Source organism: Tasmannia lanceolata, unplaced genomic scaffold, assembly GCF_043159265.1.
Source record: "Tasmannia lanceolata isolate RefF3 unplaced genomic scaffold, GAP_Taslan_0.1 ptg000037l, whole genome shotgun sequence".
In the NCBI taxonomy this organism is placed as follows: Eukaryota; Viridiplantae; Streptophyta; class Magnoliopsida; order Canellales; family Winteraceae; genus Tasmannia; species Tasmannia lanceolata.
Window position 1 is genome coordinate 57,637,552 of NW_027518714.1, and position 24,272 is coordinate 57,661,823.

General features: G+C 38.3%; 2 protein-coding genes across 2 annotated transcripts; both read right to left on the bottom strand.

Annotated features, from left to right (window-relative positions):
- Nucleotides 1-1,473: 1,473 nt before the first annotated feature.
- On the bottom strand, nucleotides 1,474-3,224 carry LOC143862331 (transcription factor TCP20-like). The gene is made up of 2 exons (XM_077373359.1): nucleotides 1,779-3,224; nucleotides 1,474-1,676 (listed from the first exon to the last, which is right to left on the bottom strand). The coding sequence occupies exon 1, from the start codon at nucleotides 2,854-2,856 to the stop codon at nucleotides 1,972-1,974; it is 885 nt and encodes a 294-aa protein (XP_077229474.1). The 5' UTR covers nucleotides 2,857-3,224; the 3' UTR covers nucleotides 1,474-1,676; nucleotides 1,779-1,971.
- Nucleotides 3,225-20,551: 17,327 nt separating this feature from the next.
- LOC143861750 (serine/threonine-protein kinase Aurora-3-like) lies at nucleotides 20,552-23,265 on the bottom strand. Its single transcript, XM_077372644.1, has 8 exons — nucleotides 23,167-23,265; nucleotides 22,973-23,083; nucleotides 22,615-22,857; nucleotides 22,417-22,512; nucleotides 21,728-21,942; nucleotides 21,569-21,641; nucleotides 21,372-21,486; nucleotides 20,552-20,873 (listed from the first exon to the last, which is right to left on the bottom strand). Coding segments are annotated over exons 1-8 (882 nt in total). The 5' UTR covers nucleotides 23,194-23,265; the 3' UTR covers nucleotides 20,552-20,871.
- Between the last annotated feature and the right edge of the window lie 1,007 nt (nucleotides 23,266-24,272).

Consider the following 24,272-nt stretch of genomic DNA (forward strand, 5'->3'; position numbering starts at 1 on the left):
CGAACGGTGCGTCGGGTTGTTGTATCATGGGGGATTGCGTTCAGAAATCTGCTGCACCAAAATGAGTTTCCGCAGAGGTGCAAATTCACCTTAGAGAGAGAGAGAGACATAGTCCATGCCTCATCTCGCCCCATCGAAAAGGTCCTCATCTCGCCGCATCGAAAAGGTTTCTCTAACTCGTCTGTTTTTCCATGTTTACAAAAATTAGGTACGCCATATTTATAATTTGGAGAAAAAATCATCAACACAAAGTGATTGAGACAACACAATAGACCTAGTAGGCCTCCCAGGCTTGCTGTAAATCCAGACATAATTAAATTGAGAACTACTGGAAGCACTACAGATGGACAACCAATAAAGGAGTAATTTTTTTAAAGTACAATCAGATCGGTCATCTTGAACATGAAATACCAGTCATTGAGACAGGTATTCAAGGATCATGGTGACATCATACTTCGTTGAGTCAATGAGATGTACTTGTTCTCAAACTAAATGAACAATTTTACAACATTGCAGAACCTTCACCGCCTTCTTAACTGAACTGGAAGTTTTTTTTTGTAAGAAATGGACCCAGTTTTGGGAAAAGAAAGTAACAGAAGAAGATCCAAGAGAAGAGGCAAACATAAATTCTCTGAAAGAAAAAGAATGAAAAGAAAGGTTAATGGGTTTCTACACCACTGAACTTTACCAAATTGCATGAAGATTTGGCAATTGTTTAAGTTTTAATTGACCTATACTTAAGCCAGCTTGAACTGATAACTAGATGAAACTTGAAAATTAAATCCCAAACTGGTGAATGATGAGTAAATTGAATTCATGGCGTTTTCAGAGAAGGGAAGCTACTGGTAGAAGTTGTTTTGCATGGCATTTCATAACAGAGATTAAGCACCAAAATGGGGAAGAATTGAACTAATAGGTTCACACCACACGAGGGAAACGAAAAAAGCTAATAAATTCCATGTGTATCTTGATGGATCAGTAACAGAAGCAGCAAGTACTTTACATTCCAAGAACTGCAGATGGCATCAAGATTTCATAGTATCAGTATATTTAATTAGAATATTATGCTATTTAATTCCCATGGAAATGATGAGGAAGACGAGAGAAATGGCAACAAGTACTTCACATTCCTATTTTTAGTTATTGGAAGGAAAACCGCAGATTTAGAAGCTATTTTCTAAAAGACTATTGCTTAGGGAGATCTTCTCAACAGTGTACATAAACATCAAGCTTTATGCTAAAGCTTATGTCAGTATGCATCAAAGTGGAAACATTGAGGGGCCATTACAAATTGGTTATCTGCCCTTCTTTCAGACTTCAACTTCTAAGATGAGCAAGCATCCTTGCTAGAACTAAAATTCATATAATGTTAAAAGTATAAATGATTTAATAACACCACTCTAACAGCTTGAGCATTTGGAGTAATTGGTCGTTTCAAAATAGTTAGGAAATTCTATTATATAATCCAAAAAATAGTGAAGATCTTTAATTTTATCATATAATCATATAATTAGGAAACTCCCGTGAGTTTACTTTTCAAAAACAAGCCAATCACCACTCCATCCAGACCTAAACACCATATAATAAAAGATGGCTTACACTGTTATCGACAAACCTTAAAACAAACATGAAAGTTTAAGCCCAATCACAAGCTATTCGTCTTTGAATAGTTCCACCTGCACATTGCAGATCAGAAACAACCATTACCCATGAAATTGTGTATGCCACTGGTGATGCATTGAGCAAAAGTGGAAAAAAAAAAAGGAAGCCAAAAGTACCTGTTTTTTGAGAATATAGTGAAGCTTTGAAGAGAAACAAGGGGCAACCCAATGACCCAATCCCATGAAAGACTGAATTTCCTTATCTCTCTCACAAAAAATTTCCATTACAGAGGAAAAAATCCAAAAAAATCGCATATTTTTAGTGTGCTATTTCTTTCTGTTTCTCCTCAAATTCTCCTTTAGAAATCTTCTACTCTCTTAATTCTCTATGTCTTGATCCATGAGAATCATCCTTTGAAGGAGGGGTATGCTGCAGTTGCTGATGTGTGGGACCAGACCCTCTCCCTTGCCCCATCTGCTGATAAAACTGGTTCATAGCCTGAGGATTCAACACACCAATATGACCCTCTTGAGAAAGCCCAAGCTCCAATCCAGGAAGCTGCTGGTTATGTCCACCCAAAATCGGGCTAAAATTCATCGAACCCAGATTGGAATTTGGCAATTCAAACCCATGGAAGCCGAGCCTGGGCAAGAAATTTGAGCTTTCACCAGTAAAATTTGATGTGATGGATGCCGACGAATGAACAAACCCGGAACCAAAACCACTGACAGAGGGCCATAAGCCAGTTGCCAACTGAGATCTACCAAAATTCCCACCTAATATGGCCCAATTAGCACTACTACTTGACGCTAATCCTGGTCCCAATTCGTTCAAACCCACCGAAACAGAGGTCCCCTGCTGCGAAACAGAGCCTCCAACCGCTGCTAGAGCCGAAGCCGGAATTGTTCCACTACCGGTGGCCGCGATGATCGATGGTTCGGCCTGTTGTAATAGCCATTGTATGGTTTCTCCATCTGATTTGTGGCCTAGTTCTCTAGTTAGCTGAAAAATTCGTGCCGCACATAGTGCTGGCATCCTTATTCTCCTCCCTCTCCCATCCACCTTTGTGTGCCTATCTTTGTTGGAACTTCTCTTGGGTACAATCTGCTTTTTCCCCTCATCTTTTTCTGCAACTACAATCTGTAATTCCTTGTTCTCCACTTCTTCGCTTTCTCTCATCTTTGGCTGAGGGAGTCCCAGAGCCTGATGGAAACTGGGGACCTCTTGAGGCAGCTTTGAAGCCTTGGGATCCATGAAAACAGACGAAAAGAGAGCCGCTTTGATTGAATAAGCTAACCCAAAAAGGCCTACACTTTCATGGGTTTCCACAGTGTTTAGCAAGCAATAAGCTTGTTCTTCAAAAGACAAAGAGAATAATAACCTAACACATCCATTTCAAATTTACTGACTGTTTTAACTGTCTACTATCATCTTTCTTACTTTCTTTCCTCCCTTTCTCTCATTCTCTCTCTCCCCCTTTCCTTTTCTTTTATTCGTCTTTTTTACTGTTTGTGGAATTTGACTGTTTTGATATGATACCAACTTTAACTGTCAATTTTACCACCTCAGACCCATAAATATCTTTCCCACATTCTATGGATTCCCCCCATTATTTCTCCTCCACCCTGCATGCTATTATTGAAACAGCAATGTATTGTATGTATCTCCTGCAAGGGACTCAAAGTGTACACGTGACAGCCTTCTAGAGGTACATGTAGCATCCCATAAATGTTCTGGCTTCTGCTCCACTCCAGACCCATGAGTCCAAAAAGGGAAAAAATAATGGAATCAACAACCAGAGAAAGTGGGGTGAGGAAGGGTTGTTGCAGTTCAACTGTGTGTTTTTTATAATATTCTGTTTGGAGATGCTTTCTGACGGTTCATGGGCTTTTTAGAGGTCTGCAGTTTTGTTTTCCTATTTTTAATTTTTCATTTCAGCATTCTAAGATGACCTGAAGATGCTATGAAATTGACCATGGGAGGTGGAGAGGATCATCTAGAGAGACCCCCCATCTCATGGTTGTTATTTTATCTTCTTTTTTTACCTTGAATTTATCTAGGAACCTGGGGTGGCACCTTAAAATTTTATTAATATGAGAAAATAGGGCGTAGAACCTTGCCTAACCTGCCAAGATAGATGGAAAAAAAAAGGGAAAAAAAAAACCCTTTACCCCTATAACAGAAAGAAAAAGGCAAATGACATTTATTTAGTGCGAATACAAGGTATACATAATTGGTCGCATAGAGATGATCTTGGGGAGAGTAATCCATTCCCAAAAATTTGCATTAGTGTTGGTGCCACTTATGTTGAGAAAACTAAATAAATGTACACCTGTGTTAATACACTCTTTTCTCAAAGGATGCCAACAACAAGCTCAATAAAATGACATGCTATCCCACCCTTCTCTTTAATGTCAAAGATGTAAGATTGATTGTAAAACCATAAAAATATATATACAGCAATCATAAACGGAAAGCTATTTTGCGTAGCTCGATCGGTCATGGCAGATGATAAATCTAGGCTAGATCTTCTGCCTATCTGGATGATCATATCTCAAATGGGATAGATCTCCTGATGATCCGTTAGATGATAGCAAAGACCAACCCACTTATTTATAGAAAACCAATTGTTAGTATTCTACCCATAACAAACTCTAATCAGCTCAATTAACTACTAATCTTGATGTAGTTAACTAAGGGCTAACACTAAAACATTCATGTCAGACTAGGATAATATGCACTGATTACCCTTATATACTTTATTGATCACTTGGTTAATAGGTAAATCCAGTAAATTCACACTTAAATCTCACTTTTCAATGCCCACATAAAATCTTACAAAAGACACCAATTTTCAAGCGAAGTTGAAAAATACTTCACTGAGATTAAACACCAAGTTTTGGTGTATAATTAGGACTAGATTAATTGTAGCATTTTGAGGATTCTCATCATTTTGCATGTCATGTAAGTGCAAAATCATGTGATGGTTGGCAGTGGAATTTCATGTTTATCATTTTCACACAACTCCCAAGGGGATTGGCTTGGTCCATTGCAAGTTGATGTGATTATCAAATTCAAATTCTAAGTTGATGTGATTAACGTGTCCCTCTTCAACTTATTTACCAAAATTAAAGTGAGGGAAACACGTTAGAACTTTTCTGGTGTTGGTTTTCTTTTCCTTTCACACCATATGTGTTAGCAGCTTTAGGTGGTGTGTGAACCACATGAGAGATGTGCGATGTGCGAAGAGCTCTCTCTCTCTCTCTCTCTCTCTCTCTCTCTCTCTCTCTCTCTCTCTCTCTCTCTCGTTATTCCTTTTCTTTTCTTCTTTTGCTTTGGTGTGGAGAGAAGACCCATTTGTTGGTGTTGATAATAATGGTGAGCATGGCTATGTGTGTGTAGATGCTTGCACAGCTTGTCATATGTGTTTCCCACATTGGTGACATTGGGGGGGCCCTTCTCAAGACTAGCTGTTGACAGATCATTCAAGTTCACATGAATCCATAGCAAAAATATAAAAGATTTTGCTTTATATGGCTTGGAAGACATATTTTCAGAAGAGATAAGCTTTGATCTCAGTTTGTCTTAATCATCTTTACCTCCGAACCATCTTTTTCAAAAAGCCTTTGCTTTGCCCATTTGAATGTGAAGTGGTAAAAGCAGTTCTAATCTCAATCAAGCCTATAATTAAAAATCCCCCCATTACCCTTGGGGTGGAGCCCAATGCTCATGATGTCGGGTCGTAAGGACCGCACCGTTGAGATCACAGGGTCTCATCCGATTTGGATCGGTGGGGTCGAATCAATTTTTCGTTATCTGAATGATGAAATGTACCTCCACCTTGCATGGTTAATTATGACTTGCTATGGTGTTTCAAGTGTGAAAATGTGTTCTACTTTGACTCATTGGATCTTTCTAGGCTCATTCACATTTATCTGATTCAATTCAATTTTTGGTTTTGTGAGCCCTAATGTTGAAAATTGACCTTTCTACCAGCTAATATTTGAAAAAGGCTATATACACTAAATGCATTTACAGTGTGTGTGAATTATGTGTGGAGCCAAGGGTGTTCTGAGGAGATGAGTCTTGACATTTTGGAACTTCCCCTCTCTTGACCATTTCCCTCCACTTATCCCTTAATTTCCCTTTATTGAGTTAGGACTCTCAATTTAATTTAGTATCCCAAGAGAAAAATCCCTCCACTCGTCTCAGTCTGTCAACATGTTGGAATGATACTATCATACACCGTGCGTATGATATTACTGAATACGTTGACATAGTTTAGCCATGAAAATGACATTTGTAGAAATTGTAGCTCTTTTGTACACTTGAAAAGGATTTAAATTACACAGTACTAGAACTAAGATAGTCCACTTGTACACTTTAATTATGAGGTTGCTTTCGTAGTTATCGGACTACTTGCTACCTACATGCAAATCTTGATTTTGCTTTTTGTCTAACACTCGATCCTCTTTATGCAACTGAGTGGGTTCATATATAAACTAGTACTATATGGATGGAAAATAGGAAAGAGATGGCAATATCATATTAAATGGAAACACCACTAGACGATTAAAATAGCTCAAATAATGCCATAGCATCTTCTCTATCCATAGCCACGATAAGATCGACGTCACTTGTGTCACATCCCTCTCTCTCTCTCTCTCTGTCACATCTCTCTCTCTCTCTCTCTGTCTCTCTCTGTAACAAAATACCCTCTGATTATCACCAAAACATGGCTTAATTCCTAATACACTCTCCTTAATGGCATATAATTTCCTTCTTTGTAAAGAGGGACAAACCCACATGATAGAATATTAAGACATGATATGTTGTACTATCTTTAGCTAAGAAGTTAATATTGAGCTTTTTAACATATTTTTGCCGATATGAAATCGTATTGGTTTAAGATGTGGGGGCTCTGCTTTTACCCACATAAACATGGTTTGTTAAGTCACGACAGAGCTCCACCCAAAGTTACATATTTACTTATTTTTGCTTTCTTTCCTTTCTAGGAGAATTGCATATTCTGTTGACAATGATGTGCATTAGATGTTTAAAATACCCATATATTTACATGTCATTGAATGAGTGCATCAGATATACCTCTAGGTTAGTTGTGCCTTTTACCCTATTTTTCATTGTCATACATATAGAGACACAACACATCAAGGGAATGAGATTGTGAGAATTTTATCTACTGTTGCAAGGGACAACCATGTGTAGCATTTATGTCTCTGTTTCTTTGCTTTTTTGCCAATGGCTACAACTACATATATGTACATTAGCAGATTTCTTACCGACGGTTAATCTGTTAGTATAAATCATCACCGGCAAATATTTTGACTTTTACTAAAAGCCAACTTCTCCTTAGGAAGATAGACGTCAAACTCTCTACTAAGCACCAAAAACCAACCCTTTTCTTGTGTGCTCCACGCATGGATCCCTTATTATGACATTATGAGAAACCATCAATGAAGAAGAGGATTTACACACAAATTGTGGTGAAATCCATCACATATATCGCAGTAAATAAATCGACGAATAAAGAGGATAATGCATAAATCAGCACATAAAACAACACTGAGATTTACGTGGTTAGACAATGGCATTACGTCTATGAGGTGAGCTCCTTTATCTTCCAGTATGAGAAAAATATAGAGATTACAAGAGATGCCTGAATCCATTTGATAAGTATCCTTCCTCTCTCTCTCTCTCACAATGGAAACCATTTTTGCTCTCCCACCAAAACTGTATGTTGTCTGTCTATAAAAAGTAAAGGGAAATGATTTCTGAGCTCAAGGGTTTTGATAAACACGCGCTCCACTTGTTTGTCGTATAGTATAGTATTTAAAGGGATGTCAGAGGATATTACAATTCTCAAAAAGCTCTTAAAACCCTTTAAATACTACACGACAAACAAGTGGAGGACGTGTTTACCAAAACACTTGAGCGCAGAAATCATTTCCCAAAGTAAATCCTACCTCATGATTTTAGGTTTACAAAACACACTCCTAGAAAAACAAGAAAACTATAAACGGAGCCCCAAATTGTTGACTAACCTAATGGCCAACATAAGATGTTACGAACCCGGATCGATTCGCAACATGATTTAATCTTCTTGGAGGGAAGATCAACCTCTTGATCCACTTCGAGGGAAGGATCAATCCTCCTTTTTGCCCAACGATACACTTTCTGCAACAATTTCCTTCATTCCTTCAAAAATGGCTGCGTACATGTTATTTAGAGTTTTTATATGATGCCCGACCGTCAAGTACCGGAAAAAAGGTACCGCCTTTGATATTTGATGCAACAGCAGCCCACTTTTTTGAAGGAATAACATGTACACGCTACTTAACGGTCGAGCACCATATAACTTCTCTGTTATTTTTTTTATTTTATTTTTAAAAAAAACCTATAATCTAGATAACCCTTATCTAAAAGACTCCTATCAATAACAAACTCCATAAAAATCTAAAACTAATTTATTTAACCCAAGTGGGGCATCTATGTACGTAACATTCCTCCCTCCTTGAAATCAACCTTGTCCTCAAGGTTGGATTAAATTGGAAAAAAAAAATTTATTCCACCAGGATCCCAAATCTTACTGGGTACAATTTTGTTGAATGTTGTAGTTGCCACCATGTCTTCATGCTCTTCACAAATAATGAGCACGATCTTTCGAATCTCACTTTCGAAGTCAGTTGTGATTAAAGGTTGAAGAAAATATAATGTTTCACAGCTGCTCTTCGAAACGATGGAGAGATCGAATGGATTGACAAAATCAAGATGAGGCATGGCATGGTGTTCAACTAAATCATCTTCGCCGGCAACAATTTGCACATTTTTCAGATTTAGCTTTTATTCTTCTTGCATTTCGTTGATCAATGTGCTAATTTTGTTCAAGCCTTCTTCAAATCGTCGCTGCTCTATCATTTTCGAAGCAAATGATTTGAACTCCTCACGCATGGAATCCAAAATCTCCCGATATTTAGCCATGGTGCAAGATCGACGGCTTTGATACCACTTGTTACGAACCCGGATCGATTCGCAATGTGATTTGATCTTCTTGGAGGAAAAATCAGCCTCTTGATCTACTTCGAGGGAAGTATTAATCCTCCTTTTGTTCCCAATGACACACTTTCTGCAACAATTTTCTTTATTCCTTCAAAAAAGGCTGTGTACATGTTATTTATATATATATATATATATAAAAAAAACATATAATCTAGATAATCCTTATCTAAAAGACTCCTATCCTTGACAAACTCCACAGAAATCTAAAACTAATTTATTCAACCCAAGTGGGGCCATCTAGGTACATAACATAAGACATAAACCCAATAATCTCAATCATGACTTAATTATTCACATCCACCTTGAAGATTTCTTGTTGGCATCTTCAGCATGTGCCTGCTCGAGAGTTACAATTTCGTTTTTCCTTCACACATACGCATCACACTTTCAACTATTACTCCAGATAACCGACCAATCTTTAACATCATGAAAATTGATCAAGTCCAAGCAAAGTAGCAAATGACTTGTTACCATATCTATTATACTAATGGGGCCAACCGTGCGATGCACGGTTTGGAAGTTAATTAAGATTGGAAACAAATTAGAAGTTTATTAAAGAGCAAAACTGATGGTGGAAAGAGACAGTGAAAGAACAAAACAGATTTATACCGTCTAAATAGGTTATATTAAGAGCTACTAAGGATAGGAAGAAAACAAATACCTCTTGAACCTGCAAGCATTAATCCCAAATGAACAAAGAATACGGTGTATCCAAGATATATATAATCGCTACAATTTAATGAAAGAACAAAATATTAGGGTTGCAACTCGGGTCGGGTTGGATCGGGTTGAGGCCAACCGTAACCCAACCCGAGATAGCATTCCCTCAACCCGAACCCGAGCCAACCCATCTCAATCCGACCGATGACCCAAAAAAGAAAAATACTATAAGCCAAAGAAAATCAAGATAAAATTAGAGGACGAAGGTTGGGTTCGGGCCCAGTCGCCAAGGCCTCAACCCTATCCCAACCCGAAATTAAAAACATAATAGAGTGAGTGTGAGAGATAAAAACATAATAGAGAGAAAGAGATTAAGAGAGAATGTGAGAGATAATTTACCAATTGAGATTAAGCAAAAACGAAATAGAGAGAGACCTATCCCGAAATTAACTAAATGCGATTTTTTGAGGTATCACGGCTGCCACATCCTTTGTCATCTTGAAAATTGTTACTAAAAATGATCACATGGGGTTGAGCTTGTAGTTAAACGATTGAGGCTTTGTATCTCACCTTGAGGTCACAGGTTCGATTCCAGCTTACCGACCCAACAATTGTAAGAAATCATAATCGTATACAGCATAATTGAAAGAAATCATAATCAGGGGCGGAGCTGGGAATTTGCTCCAGAGGGGGCAAAGAATAGTTGTTATATGGCACAAAAGAGATGTTATATGGTGTTCGTGAATGAGTGTGAATACCTTTTAAAAAAATGCACTACAACTAAGCTTGTTTGAAGATCCAAATCATTCAGTTGCTTAGCGTCAAGGGCGATGCCACTTGTAAGGAAAGGGGGACAATTGCCCCCCTTATTTTTTGGAAAAAATATATATATACCTTTATTTTTTAATATTTTTTTATATTAAAAAAATATGCCCCCATTTCCAATCATCCCTAAGATAGAAAATAAGTTTAAAATTTTAATGTTACCATTTTTATCTCCCTTCTTTGTGCAAAATTTACTATAATTTTTGCCCCCTTGTGCAAAATTTTAGATAGGAATTTTTTCCATCTTAATTTTAAGATAGATAAAAAATTACTATAATTTTTGCCCGCCTTGTGCAAAATTTCTGGCATCGCCCCTGCTTGGCGTCAATGTAAATACGTTGTGCCCCATAAATCATTTGCATTGGATGATCCTAATCCTCTAATTTACAGATGCCATATCGAAATCTCTCTAAGTAACCATATCTATTATATTTTTATCTATACGTCACCCCACGGGCATAGTCAATTAGGACAAGTTGTTGGGACCCAGGTAGAAGTAACCCTTAAAGCTAGCTATTAATGGGAGGGTGCCGGAAGTCCTTAAAAGCCCTTCCACAACAATTCACTTTTTCCCATGTCGGATCATTATTTTTCTCGTAGAACCCCAACGCAAATGAGGCTAACACAGCTAGGATGCTAGGAGCAGGTTTACCCATTCCCCCCCCCCCCCCCCCCCCCAAGGAAAACCCTTTTGAATCATTTTCTTCTTCTTTTTTCTCCTTTTTTTCATTTCCACACCTCGTACGATCCACAGCAGTCACAAAAGAGTTTATCGAGAATTTGTGGGCAGTATGTTATGCTGCTATAAATTTATTTATTCGCTAAATATTAGTCATCGGAAATTATATCCCCACCCCCTTCTCCAGCATTTTCACCATTTCTTATTCGCCGTTTTCTACATTTTCACCTCCTTTTGTTCGTCTTATCATTCATTTTTAGGAAAATATATATACTATGTATATAAAGCGAGAACCTTAACAATTCGTTCCCTTCTTTTTTACAATTTCCTCTTGTATCCCATTTGTGTTGGTGAAAATAATTCCCCTTACAGCCAATTGACGAAGGGTATTTTTGCCATTTCCATCGTCAAGTACCCTTGCAAATGCTTCCGAAGCCAAACTAGTGACCTGTCATTCTTCCCATCTGCTAGCCACCTTCTCCGAAGGCTGCATCTCGCCCGTCCTTTGCAATTGTGTGTGTTAAGAGATTTGTCTTATTAGCTATGTTGAACAACCTCACGGAAATACTATGTCCTTAAAGATGGCTAACAATAATGAGTACACAGTACCAATAATAATCATTACTTATTAAAGTTTTGTATGGAAATTAAGGACCATGTATACCTGTATATGACAATTACGAAAAAAACTACGGAGAGGAGGTGTCAACATATAACAATTACGCACACACTACTCTTCCTGATGAATTTTTTGGAGATATTACGACTCCAGACACCCTATGAAATATATACAAATTCCGGGCACTGAAGAGGAACACCATATTATGGAAACCTCTAGAGATTGGAGGGCTAGGATCAGCCTATGGAACTGATTTTACAGGCACGACCTATTGATGTTGTGTTCCATCACATGGACGGTTTGGATCAACCGATGATGCACGGGCCGGATGCGGGTCCAAGCCCAATGACCCGTAAAATTTCCAGCGTCATTTTGACCCTGCCCGTTTGACCCGTTTCCCCATCATTTAGAGGGAAATGATGTAATTATGAGAGTTTTTATATAGTGTAAGTCCTTATAGTGAATATTTTTTTTCAAAAAGTACTGAATGGCTTATATCGTAGGATGATCCAAACCGTCCATTTGATGGGCCACAATGTAAGTAGGTTGTGTGCCAAAATTCATTTCCATAGGATAATTACAACCCTCCAATCAATAAATGTTTCCTAAATATGTCATTCCTCTGTAGACTGCAGGGCTAGGATCATCGCATGGAAATGTGTTTTTTTTAGAACGTAGGATGTGGCCCATCAATTCGACGGTTTGGATCATCCTATGGTGTATACAGTACTTTTTTTTTTAATAGGGAGTGTAAGAAATATTTTTTGGTTTGCAAGCTTTGTCACAAAATTCTTATTAGAATATATATATATGGTGTAAACCCATGTAGTGAAGTATGTTTTTGATAAGCAGGTAGGGGTCCCCGCAAAACCCCAACTTACCTATCAAAAAAGAAAAAAATTTACTGAATATTTTACGGCCTACACCATAGGATGATCCAAACCGTCCATTTGATTATTCCCAAATGATGATCACATCCCTACAATCTATAGATAAATGACATATTTTGAAAACCCCGTAACCGTGTTGGGATCAGCCTATGGAAATGATTTTTAGCATACAACCTATGGTGTAAGTCCGTACAATCAAGTATTTTTCAAAAGAATTGCACTCCCTGTATCGTAGGATGATCCAAACCATCCATTTAATAAGCCACGATATAAATTGATTGTTCCCAAAAAAAATTACATATGATAATCCTTTCTTCACTATAGCACGTGCGTTTTTACTAGTACAAAGGGAGTGGAGTCAGGAGTGTCATATTTCATAAGTAATATAGCAGTAGTTAATAGTAATATTAAATTAATATGATAATATTAAAATAAATAAATATAAATAAAATATATTTCTGGTTAGATTAAAAATAAATCGGGATAGATATTTAAAATATCAATGTATCATTATAAACAATGATAAAATAGATAAGAAACCAACTTCACCCCCAAAAAAAAGAAAAAAAAAGGAAGGGGAAAGGGGGGTGGGGCAGGGTAATAAATCGATCCCCATATATCTTAAATCGGCTCCTTTAACGTAAAACGTTAGCCGTTAGGGCGTGTGAGTTGTCCACCTGTTTGGCATTTAAAAGCAGTTGGCAACTTTATGCAACGCCCTAACATTTTACGTTAAAAAGGGTCGATTTAAGATAAATCAGGGCTGATTTATCACTTCCCAAAAGAAGAAGCTAATAATATGAAATTTTACAGGGCCGATGATATTTTCACCCCACAGTACGCATTCGCTCCCCTTTTAATGAGATTTGACGTCAAAAAAGATTTAAAGTTGCCCACTGTTCATGTTATAATGGGGGCGAATGCGTACTGCAGGGGGGTGAAAATATCATCGCCCTTTTATAAGTCCAATATTTTTAACAAAAAGTGCAGTATGGCCCACTTTATATGATGATCCAAACCGTTCGTTTGTTGGGCCACAACTTTAATCTGAATTTGAAGCATCCTTGTAAATGCAATTTTTCTAGGTTGTGCCCGGAAAATTATTTCCATAGGATGATCATATACCTCAAATCTAAAGAGGGGCTGCACATTATGGAAACCTCTATAGATCGGAGGGTTAGGATAGTCCTATGGAAATGATTTTCAGGGCACAGCCTATTAACGTTGTGGCCCAACAAATGAACGGTTTAGATCATCGTATGAAGTGGGCCATACTACACTTTATGAAAAAACTGGACTTTACTGCCACACAGCATATAAAATCTCTAATAATATCAACATGTGGCAAATCTTTTGTTTATTTCAAAATTACCTAAAAATTTTGATATTAGAAACACGAAGTCCCCCACGCGGCATACACAGAGACAATGTAAGCTGTGGTGGTCCCTCTCACGCTACGTGGACCAATTTCGTGTCGACAGCATGTCCATCTTAAAAAAATTGAAAACTATAAAAAATTATGAAGAAAAAACCACCAAAAGATATCATAATATAAAATTAGATTAAAAAAACCACGAAATTCAACTCATAATTGAACATTAGCACTTTTTTAATCCTCTCTTTTTAGCTTCATGTATCTTATTGGGCCCCACCATTCGGCCTATCTCTGACGTGGCCGTATTGCAGTGGTAGGCTAAGACAGCTAATGGTCCTCTTGCCAATAATTAGGGTGCCCATTGACGTGGGCCCACAGAAATGAGGCGCACCAACAAAGATGGGACCCACATTGCCTTTTGGTCTCATCAATTGGACGGCCAGATTAGTTCTATAATTGTATTTTTTTTTCTTCCAATCTTGTGGCTGCGTGGGTTAATTGAATAGATCCTAGAAATTAATTTCCCCCATCTTTGAGACATTTGGTTCGAAATCCTACATAAGGAGGGGGGAGTACTGTACCCATCAAGGCATCATCAACCTGTGTCCTTTGTAACCCAAACATGAAGCCCTCCTCTCTCTTTCGCACCCTCTCCATACTATTTCCGGCAAGGCAGTCCTCATCACTGGTGTCGCCGTTACCGGTTCGGAGCCCCTTCGATCAATGGCTCACGGCGGAGCTCGATGATCTCATGATCCAATCCAGACCATCCGATTGTCATATGAACGCCCAATGGGTCCTACGAGCACTAGATGCCGCGGTGGGCACACAAAAGATGGTAATCAAATCATTTGCTAGAGTCAATCATTGCCAAGAAATCGACCGGAGAGTGATAGACGAATCTCTCGAAGACATCATAGAATTGCTTGATGTGTGTAACAACATTCGTGATCGGATGGAGAAGACTAAAAACTACATAGAATTGTTAACCATGGCCCTACGCTATCTAAGAGGGGGACGTGAGCCAAACGAGTCCATGCTAGCACGGGTGCGGATCGTATTGGGCTCATGTGAGGCAATGGAGAAGAGGTGGGACGAGTTAGATAAGTGTGGCTCGAGCTTGAGAAAGTTAGGTGAGAAACTAGCACAAGGTTGCTCGTTCGTTGCTTGTAGAGCAAAACCATGCAACCACAGGGGTGCACCCGCAACTGAACTAGACGAAGCATTAAGTGGGTCTAAGACAATGTGTGTACTCGTGTGTGGAATGCTCTCGATCGGCCTATCGTTCAAGTCTAAACGTGGGTTGCCCGCAGGTCCCCCTCGCAAGGCAGATTCTTGGTCGGGCTCATTGCATGAATTATATAAAGTAGTGAAGGAAGAAATCGAAAAGCGAAGGAGGGTTAGTGGTGCAGTTCTAGATGAGTTGAGACAGGCAATGGTGGATTCTCGGAATTTGCAAGATCTAATTTTCCGGCCGCGGCCGGAGAACGGTGTATGGGAAATGGAGTTGAAGTCTGCAGTGGAGTCATTAGGGAGAAGTTGTGGAGATTTAGAGGAAGGTATTAAGATGTTTGAGGGGAGAGTAAATGAGCTTTATAGGCATTTGATTTCAATTAGAATGGGTTTGTTGGGTCTTATCACAGAGATGTAAAATTTGACTAATTTTGATCGATTTTGTATAGCTTGTTGGAAACTGTAATAGCCTTCAACAAACTTTTTTTTAATAGTAACCTTCAACATCATGAGACCACCCACGTAGCTTTTCCAACTAATATGTTTCCATGTCAACAAATAAGTCTACTAATTAAAGCCATTTTGTATAATGAATCTGATCTCAGGTTCAATTGGGGGCAAACACATGCAAAAAGTTGCATGGAGTTAGGAAAGTCACTTGGATTTAGCCATCGTTTATTCCTTATCTATAAAATCATATTTCTTCACTCATATGCGTGCACTGGACCAACATTTCTATTTCTTTTCCACTAATTCTATCCTGCCCAGGAGCATGAAGAAGAAAAAACAAAAAAATCTTCTCTCCACAAGATGGTATAAAAAAAAATAGAAAAAATAGATTTAAATAGCTATTGCATTTTCTGTATTATTTGCTTTGTCACCTTGGTGTAGTTAGGGGTGTAATTTGGGTCGGGCCAGGTTGAGTTTGTGCTATAAAATGAATTGGGATCAACTCAAACCCAGCTTGATTTTCTGGTAAAAGCTCCACCCGAATTTGGCTACGAGGTGGCTCCTTGCTCTTTTTGTTCAGTCAAGGCTCTTTGTACATCAAAGGGAAACAGTGATCTCTCTTCTTCTTCCCCACAAATCTCCGAGACTAGTATGAATTTTGCTTATCTCCATCAACCCATTTTCTAAGACATATCAAATCCAATGGTATTGCACATCAATGTGCTTAATCCTAAAGCAGAACGCAACATTCTTGCTCATATCAATGACACTTTGATTGTCACATCTAACAATATATTCTTTCTATTCCAAACCCAGCTCCATAAGAAAATGCTTCAGCATCTCCTTACATGCTTATGTGGCAACAATGTATAAAGCCTCTATAATCGAGAGTGGGATACATTTGTGTAGCTTTTTTTGCCAAGAAATGATCCCCACTGCAAAAGTAAACAGAAAACCCGATGTAGACTTTTTCTTATCAAGATCTCCTATTATGTGAGCATCTGTATAGCCTTTCACCATTTGCGATGAGTTCCCAAAGCATAGGCAAACTTTAGAAGTGCGCCTTGGATGCCTTAAGATCCATTTTACAGCTTCTCAATGTTACTTGCCTGGTATCTTCTAATTACGCTAGTAGCATGTGCTATGTTGGACCTTGTGCATACCATAGCATACATTAAGCTCTCTATGACCGATACATATGGCATCTTCTCAATGGATGAGCTACTGGCAATAGGAGATGTTTTCGGAATAGGTTTTGATGATAATCTAGAAGCCACTAAAAATTTGTTTCGCTCTACAGCTATTAGGGACCTGAAGGAGCGAAGAGAAGTTGGAAAGGTTAATGGCGATAAGGGCGCCGAGGGTAGTAACCCTGAATGAAAGGCTTTCCGGCCCCAAAAAAAAGGAAGAAGAAGAAGAATAAAAAAAGAAAAAACAGAAGAAGGAGACAGGAAAAGAGGTAGGAAAAGAGAAAAAGACCTAGGAGAAAGAAAGAGGAGGGAAAAGAGAAAGGAAAAATAGAAATATAGAGGAGAAACAGAAAAAGAATAAATATAGAAAGGAAAAAGAAATCAGTAAGAAAATTCAGGCTGGACTATGCCTCTTGGTGGTAGTTCGTTTCGCTTCTAATTTGATGATTTTTTTTAAGCTTCAGATTTGGGGATCGTAGATCTTTGAAGGATGAATCATTTTTGCATTACTCCAGGAATCTATCGTCAAAACAGCAGTGTGAATGACTTGCTACCCAGAAATTACTTTTCATAGCCGTAGCTTGAGAGATTCGTTCTTTCGCTTAAGTCTGTTGTCTGGATATTTTAGCTCTACTATTCCTTCTAGGAGTGTTTTAGTTCTGGAGTGTTGGAGTTTTATGAGGCAGAATTTGGTAGTTTCGGAGGATTCAATCAACTTGAAAGTCCAAGAGGGTGTTGGTTAGGAGTTCCCAGGTTGCTGGTTAGGAGTTCGTTGTAGTCTCAACGGGTACAGGTAATAGCTGCATACGCTTGCTAGAAAAGATGAAAAGAATGCAATCTACAAAATAGAGAATAGGAATGCTTACACTCTACTGTAAATGTTGTATTTAGCTATCTTTGAATTGGTCTCGGGTATGCCCGTCCCAATTCATTTTAATATTTTGTATTGCATGCTGGGACTCCCGGTCCCAATTGTTATCTGAATATCAATGAAATATGTCAATTTTCAAAAAAAATTAAACCATTCGTAACTTGGTTCAAGGTAGCAATCACATCGTGTTCCGAGTTACTAAGGGACACATGCTCTAATGCCAACTGTTGGGAAGACGAACAACTTCCCCTTCTACATGTGAATCAAGAAACCATTCAAAAAACGAAACCACAAAGCATATAATAGAAGAAGCACCAAGCACTACCAAAGAACACAAGATTTAACGTGAAAAACCCTCCAGAGTGATGGGAAAACTACGGAACAACTCCGAGAGAAATCCAATAAAATGGAATGAGGGTTACAATGTCTTTCTTCTCAAGATTTGCCCAAAACACGAGGTTTACAACAATTGTGAGAGAATAACAATAAGTTGGAAAGAATACATGTTTACCTTGTAATGCCCAACATTCTCTTCTTCTTCTCCAAGAACACCTTCAAAACCCCTCAATTTTGGCTTTCCTTTTAACTCCCTTCTTTTATGCCTTGCAAGATATGTATTATGGTTCCCGACACACTTTTCATGGGAAGCATCCCTTTTTTCCTTTTTCGGTTCTAGATCTCCCTTTTCCGCTCTTTTCTTTCCCTTTTATTTTTTCCGCACCAACCTTTCTGCGGTAATCCTTCCTTTTTTCCCACCTCTTTCATGCGTCACTACCTCCCTTTTACATGTTTCCACTTTCAACATAAAAGAGTCTTCAGCGGTTCCATTTTCGGTGGAAAGGGAGACTCTCTCTCTCTCTCTCTCTCTCTCTCTCTCTCTCTCTCTCTCTCTCTCTCTCTCTCTCTCTCTCTCTCTCTCTCACACACACACACACACACACACACGTAAAATCGGGACCTTTCTGCAGTAAGCTGTTTTGGACAGAAAGAGGTCTTTACCTCAAGGGGCTGGCCCCCACGGTACACCCAACATAGAACGGATCAGGACTTGATGCGTCATTAGAGAACTCTGCATATTTTTGGGGCTCTGTAAATGAGTTTGTAATTCGATTGGATCTCAATATATTGCTGAAATTATGATCTTTAGCCCAGAAATCATGGCAATCATTGAGCATTCTCATATGTCATCTTCCAATATAATTGATAATCTTGTATCTTAGGAACTTGGAAACACTCTACAATCCCATATTGTCAAGAGAAAAACTCATGGACCACAAATTTACATGCCTGCCTGGGCATCCTTAAAGGGCAGTTGAAAGACCAGAGGTGGAAAAGCTCAAGTAAAAAGTTGACTGATATAACAAATCCCGAACCAGTTCTGAAGAAATGCCCTAATCACTTCCATCCCGGGCAAGATAAAAGAGCATGAATATCAATTTATTAAGGCAAGTCTGAATTGCCTAATTGTATGTCGGGGTCCGTTGGAGAAGATCACTACAGAAAAAATAGATGTTGGAAGGAATAAATTTATTCAACGCGAATTCATGCCACCAGATCTTAGGATACTAATTTTCAACACTCATCAAGGCCTGTTTAAAAGAGAGATCCAGTCCACACCAGAGTCTCTTCAGTGTCATCAATAAGCAACGTGATATGGGCCTAGTTGGGTAAAGATTATCTCGATATCCGGACTTGGCTACCCAAAGATACTGAAGAATGATCAATTAAGGAGCTAAGAAGATCGTATAGAATGAAAAAAACCTAAGAGATAGCTCAGAAATAGTGTTCTCATGAATCCATTCGTCAAACCAGAATTTGACTTTCGAACCCTTTCCAATCAGCCAATGAGAACCAAGGAAAAGATAGTGTCTTAAAGAAAAGTTTTATCTCTATAGTGTCTTAAAGAAAAGTTTATCTCCAAATGCTGGAAGTTCTGAAGCAGGAGCTGCCCTCAACAGAGGCCGGAATACATGTAGTGATCATTAATGAATGAGGACCATAAACTGTTGGCATTCATAGCAGACAAGATTCCAAGCCACAAGAGCAGACTTTCACTAGAGGAATTAGATAAAAGAAATGTTGTTGAGTTGTGGCTCTATTTTCAGCTGTTGGATTAGATGGCCTAATCTAATGGTTGTGGTTGATACTCCTAAATGAGGGTTTCCTAACCATACCGTATCCAGGTAAGGTTAGAGAGACAGAGAGAAGTTGACAAAGGTGTCTTGTGGGGAAAAACAAGCCCAGAGCAAGAAGGATTGAAGAGGGTATAAGAAGGGTTCTAAGGGATTGATCAGGGGCCTGTAGATTCATTATCTATAATATTTGCTATAATATGAAATTCCTTAAGTTTGCATATTGCTAAATAACAATGTCTAATATTATTTGTTAAGTATGCATATTGCTATAATTTGAAATTCCCTAAAAATAAGGCCATTTTCAAGAAAGGACATGCAAAAGAGGTGAAAGGCTGGAAACGGGGTGGAAATATCAGTTCCCTGAAGAAAACACTAATAACTTTATTTTAGATACAATTTTTGTATTCAGATAACTCACTTCCATGGGAGTCCATGGAATTTGCATAGGTCATCATGCTAGTATAGAATTAGATCTCATTACTCCTCCATAGCATCTTTCTAATCAAATCAAATATTAACTCTTGCACATATGACTACCATCTTGTCAATAGAGAGAGATTATCTGATACATGATAGCTGGGGTCCATTTGTAGATTGTTAATCAATGATGCCAACTACATGAAGATAATTGAACAATTCAAGCCAAAGAAACATGTGTAGTCTTGCAGTCCAAAATCATATTTAGTATATCTATTGGCCCATCACAATGAGCGCATGAACAATTACAATCACTAGATACACATACATACAACAGAAATAAAGGATTCGCTATAGATCCACCCACCAAAAAAATCACTGTCACACAATGAACACACTTAGGAGAGGCCTAGTTAGCCACTAAACTTGCCTTTTGTCTTTGCAGAGGACTCCCCACAAAAAAAATTAAAATGAGAGGCCTAGTTAGCCATATCTGATCACCGACATCAATGACTACATGATTTCATCTCGTCTCCAACTTACAAAACAATCAATTTGTCCAGGCAAAGCTTGTCTTCCAAAATTTTCAGGAGTTAAAACAATTTTGTTTTCAAGCCAACATCTCTACATTGTTTATGGAAATACATACATGATCACCCTGAAAAAACCTCAAAAACTGATCCAGTGTTCTACAACAATTCACCATGCCAAAATCCAGTGCTCCCAAACTCCATAACCAATAGCCATGCCAACAATTAAAAAATATAACATGGCTGATAAAATCTGTGAGATGCATTTTTTCTCCTCTTGTAAATGGGTTAAGTACTAAAGTTAGAAACATCATCTATTCCTGCAATAAACAAAGTCAAACTATAAAATAAGCGACTTAAAAAAATAAAAAAAAACTCCTTATATTTTATCCCTCCCAACCAGATCATTCCAACATACTTGTGAGTTGCAACTCTTTCATAAACAGTGGAGGTAATAATCAAACTCTCATCAAAGAGAGAAAGGTGTGTGTGTGTGTGTGTGTGTGTGTGAGAGAGAGAGAGAGAGAGAGAGAGAGGGAACAGTGAATATCCCCCCCACCCCCACCCCCTCCAAATAACATATCTGAAGAGAAAAATGCCCCCATTCATCATAACCAGGAAACTGAATTACCTGACATCTGTAGTTCCTATGCATATATACTCCCCCACCCACACCCCATCCCTACTTAAACCAAACACCCCACATGCACACATATACAAACTTACAAAGAGAAAAATTCAAACACACATTGGAACCAAACCTATCATGCATAAATCACAAGACACAGATGATGCTACAGGGAGGTCTTGGGACTTACAGATCTGAGAAACGCCCCCACTGCAAACACCTGAAGGGTCAGCGTTTTTCACAATCCAAGGATGCTCTAGAATTTTCTGAAGTGACAGCCTCTTCAACGCATCTTTCACCAAAAGCTGCATATTTACAATTAGAATGTCAATTGATACATATCCTTCTTGGAGAATAAGGAAATATGGAAGTCATTTCCTATCATACCTTGCTGATGAGATCCTTCGCCTCAGCCGACACACGAGGGGTTGAAGGAAAACTAAGGTCAACTTTAATTATCCTGCGTCAGGAGTAATATTTCAGTAATAGCCATGTGGAGAAGGCAAACATCAAATTGAAAGGCAGGTTAAGGTGAAACTTCCTAACCTTTTAAAAGTATTGGTCTGGCTCTCAGTTTCAAACGGAGGAACTCCATAAAGGAATTCATAGCAGAGAATACCCAATGTCCAATTATCAACCGTGTAATCGTGTGCTTTGTTCTCCACCATTTCAGGTGCTAAATAATCCAAAGTGCCACACATAGTGTGCCTCTTGGTTCGTGATTGCACGGACCATCCAAAATCAGCAATTTTCAGCCGACCCTACAAAAGAGAAAATGGAATTCATCAGTGGTGTGTCCCTCCCTCCATCTTCTTCCTTCTCCAGTAACCACGGTTGTAAATTTCGGCCGAAACGAAGCCGAAATATTTCGATTTTGGCTGTTACTGAAATTAAATCCACCTGGATTCGGAAAAAAATACACAATTTCGGAATTTTGCCCGAAAGTTCCTTAATGTTTGCGTCGATATATGCAACTTTTCAGACAATAAAACAAAGACAATTTGATAGAAGCCCTAACAAAAATCAACTCTACTCGAAAAAAAAAAAAGAACCATAAGATTCGTTTAAGATATTTCTAAAAAGGACAAAAAATTAAAAGAAAAATCATTTTGGTCATGATTTCACACCGAAATGTTTCCGTGATTTTACAAGATGTTGGCAGAAATTTCGTACCGAAACCGAAATTCAAAACCTTCCCATTAACAAACACAAGTGAATTCATAAATTCCACATACCTCCAAATCAAGCAACAAGTTTTCTGGCTTGATGTCCCTATGAATCACATGCTTCTCATGACAGTAAGCCAATGCCTTGGTGAGACTCAAAATATACTAGGGCAAAACAAAAAAAACAGATCACATTCACTCGGTTATGACAAATGGAAACCAAAACAAGACATACTTTCATCAATTGAAGGGAGATTAGGGTTATACAGTGGCGGCGTGCTTTTCAGAGAGGTGTTTCGACTTCCTAAGCTCTTTATAAAGCTCTCCTCTTGCAGCATATTCAAGAATCAAGATAAAATGATCCTTATCATGAAACCAACCGAAAATTCGAAGAACGTTTGGATGGTTTAAACTGCTTTGGATCTCAATTTCGCGCAATAACTGGTGGTGTAAACGGTATTTCTCGAGCTGTTGTTTGAATATGACTTTTAGGGCAACAATGTACTTGCTCTGGAATGATAAAGAAATTGAATTAGGGTTTTAAAGGGGATTTAGAAAATAGAGAAAGATGGGAAAGAAATTGAATTAGGGTTTTATAAGGATTGTTTGGAATTGGGTATTTTACCTTTTTTTCTCTAGCGAGATAAACCTTCCCAAATTTTCCTTTGCCGAGAGGCTTTCCGATCTCGAAATCTTGAAGTGTCCATGTGGGAAGCCCTTTGTTAGGGTTTGGTTCCTGCATTTTGGATGGAAGGATTTATACAGTAGAAATCTGTTGATTAGGGTTTGGAAAGGGGAAGTGAAAAAAGATAGACTTACAGGTTTTCCTTCTGAAACTTTCACCATCTCTCTCTCTCTCTCTCTCTCTCTCTCTCTCTGTTTTGAAATTGAAAATAGGTGGGTCTTTAATTTGAATTTGAGGGTTGGTAGCAGAACGGGAATACGGTTAGGAAAAAAGGCACGATGAGGTTGATTGTGACACGTGTGTGAGGAAAAATAAAAGGGGTGCACATATCTACAAATGGAAAAAAAAAGAAAAAAAAGAATGGAAATGACAAAATTATCTGTCACTTCTACTCCCGTCTTTATTTTCAGCACGGGCTGCCGTTTTAGAAGTTTTTTCCAATTGAATTTTAGAAGGGGACTCCGTTAATATGGAAATAAGAACACTGTAAGTGCCCAAAATACCCTTGGTTAAGGGTTAAATTTATAATAAAAAAATGCCACAAAACACTGAGAATAGGACCTGAAAGGGGACAAAGCAAATTGATTCACGCCACAACATCACAAGTGATGCATGCAAACCTTAATTTTAGGGAAATCTCAAAAAAGAATTTTTTTCAACACATGGCATATTCTCATTGCAGGTCCCCTGTTAGGTCATATTCTCGGTCTCAATATCAATTTCCTTTTTCAAATAGTTATCAACAAGAGTAAAAATAAATTCTTCTTGAGGAATTTTTACTTTTTGTGGAGGATGGCATGGAAAGTATAAGTAAGGGACATGGGTGCCATGTCACTAAACAAGCATTAATTAGCTTTGAATATTGTCTAATAATCTCTAGGGATTGTGGCGCTAAATTGGCTACCAAACACCATAAAAGTGACCACTAATGCACTTTTTCTACTTGGGACATCCTTGAGGATGCCAAGCATGTGGCAAGCAAATAGTTAAATAGGACAAGGTATGCTAAAAATGTGAACCAAAATAATATGACAAAATCTTCTAAAAAGCCTGCATGGCTGTTCTCACATGCAACAGCCAGCAGCAAAATGCCTTTCTACTATGGTCACTAGTAAATCCATAGCAGAAAGGCAATTTTAGAAGTATTCATCTACCAATAAAACTTGATTTTGATTGATTGGTAGGCCAGGTTTTCCTTTGCCATATTGTCTGTGCAGAGAGAGACCCCGAAGGTGCTACT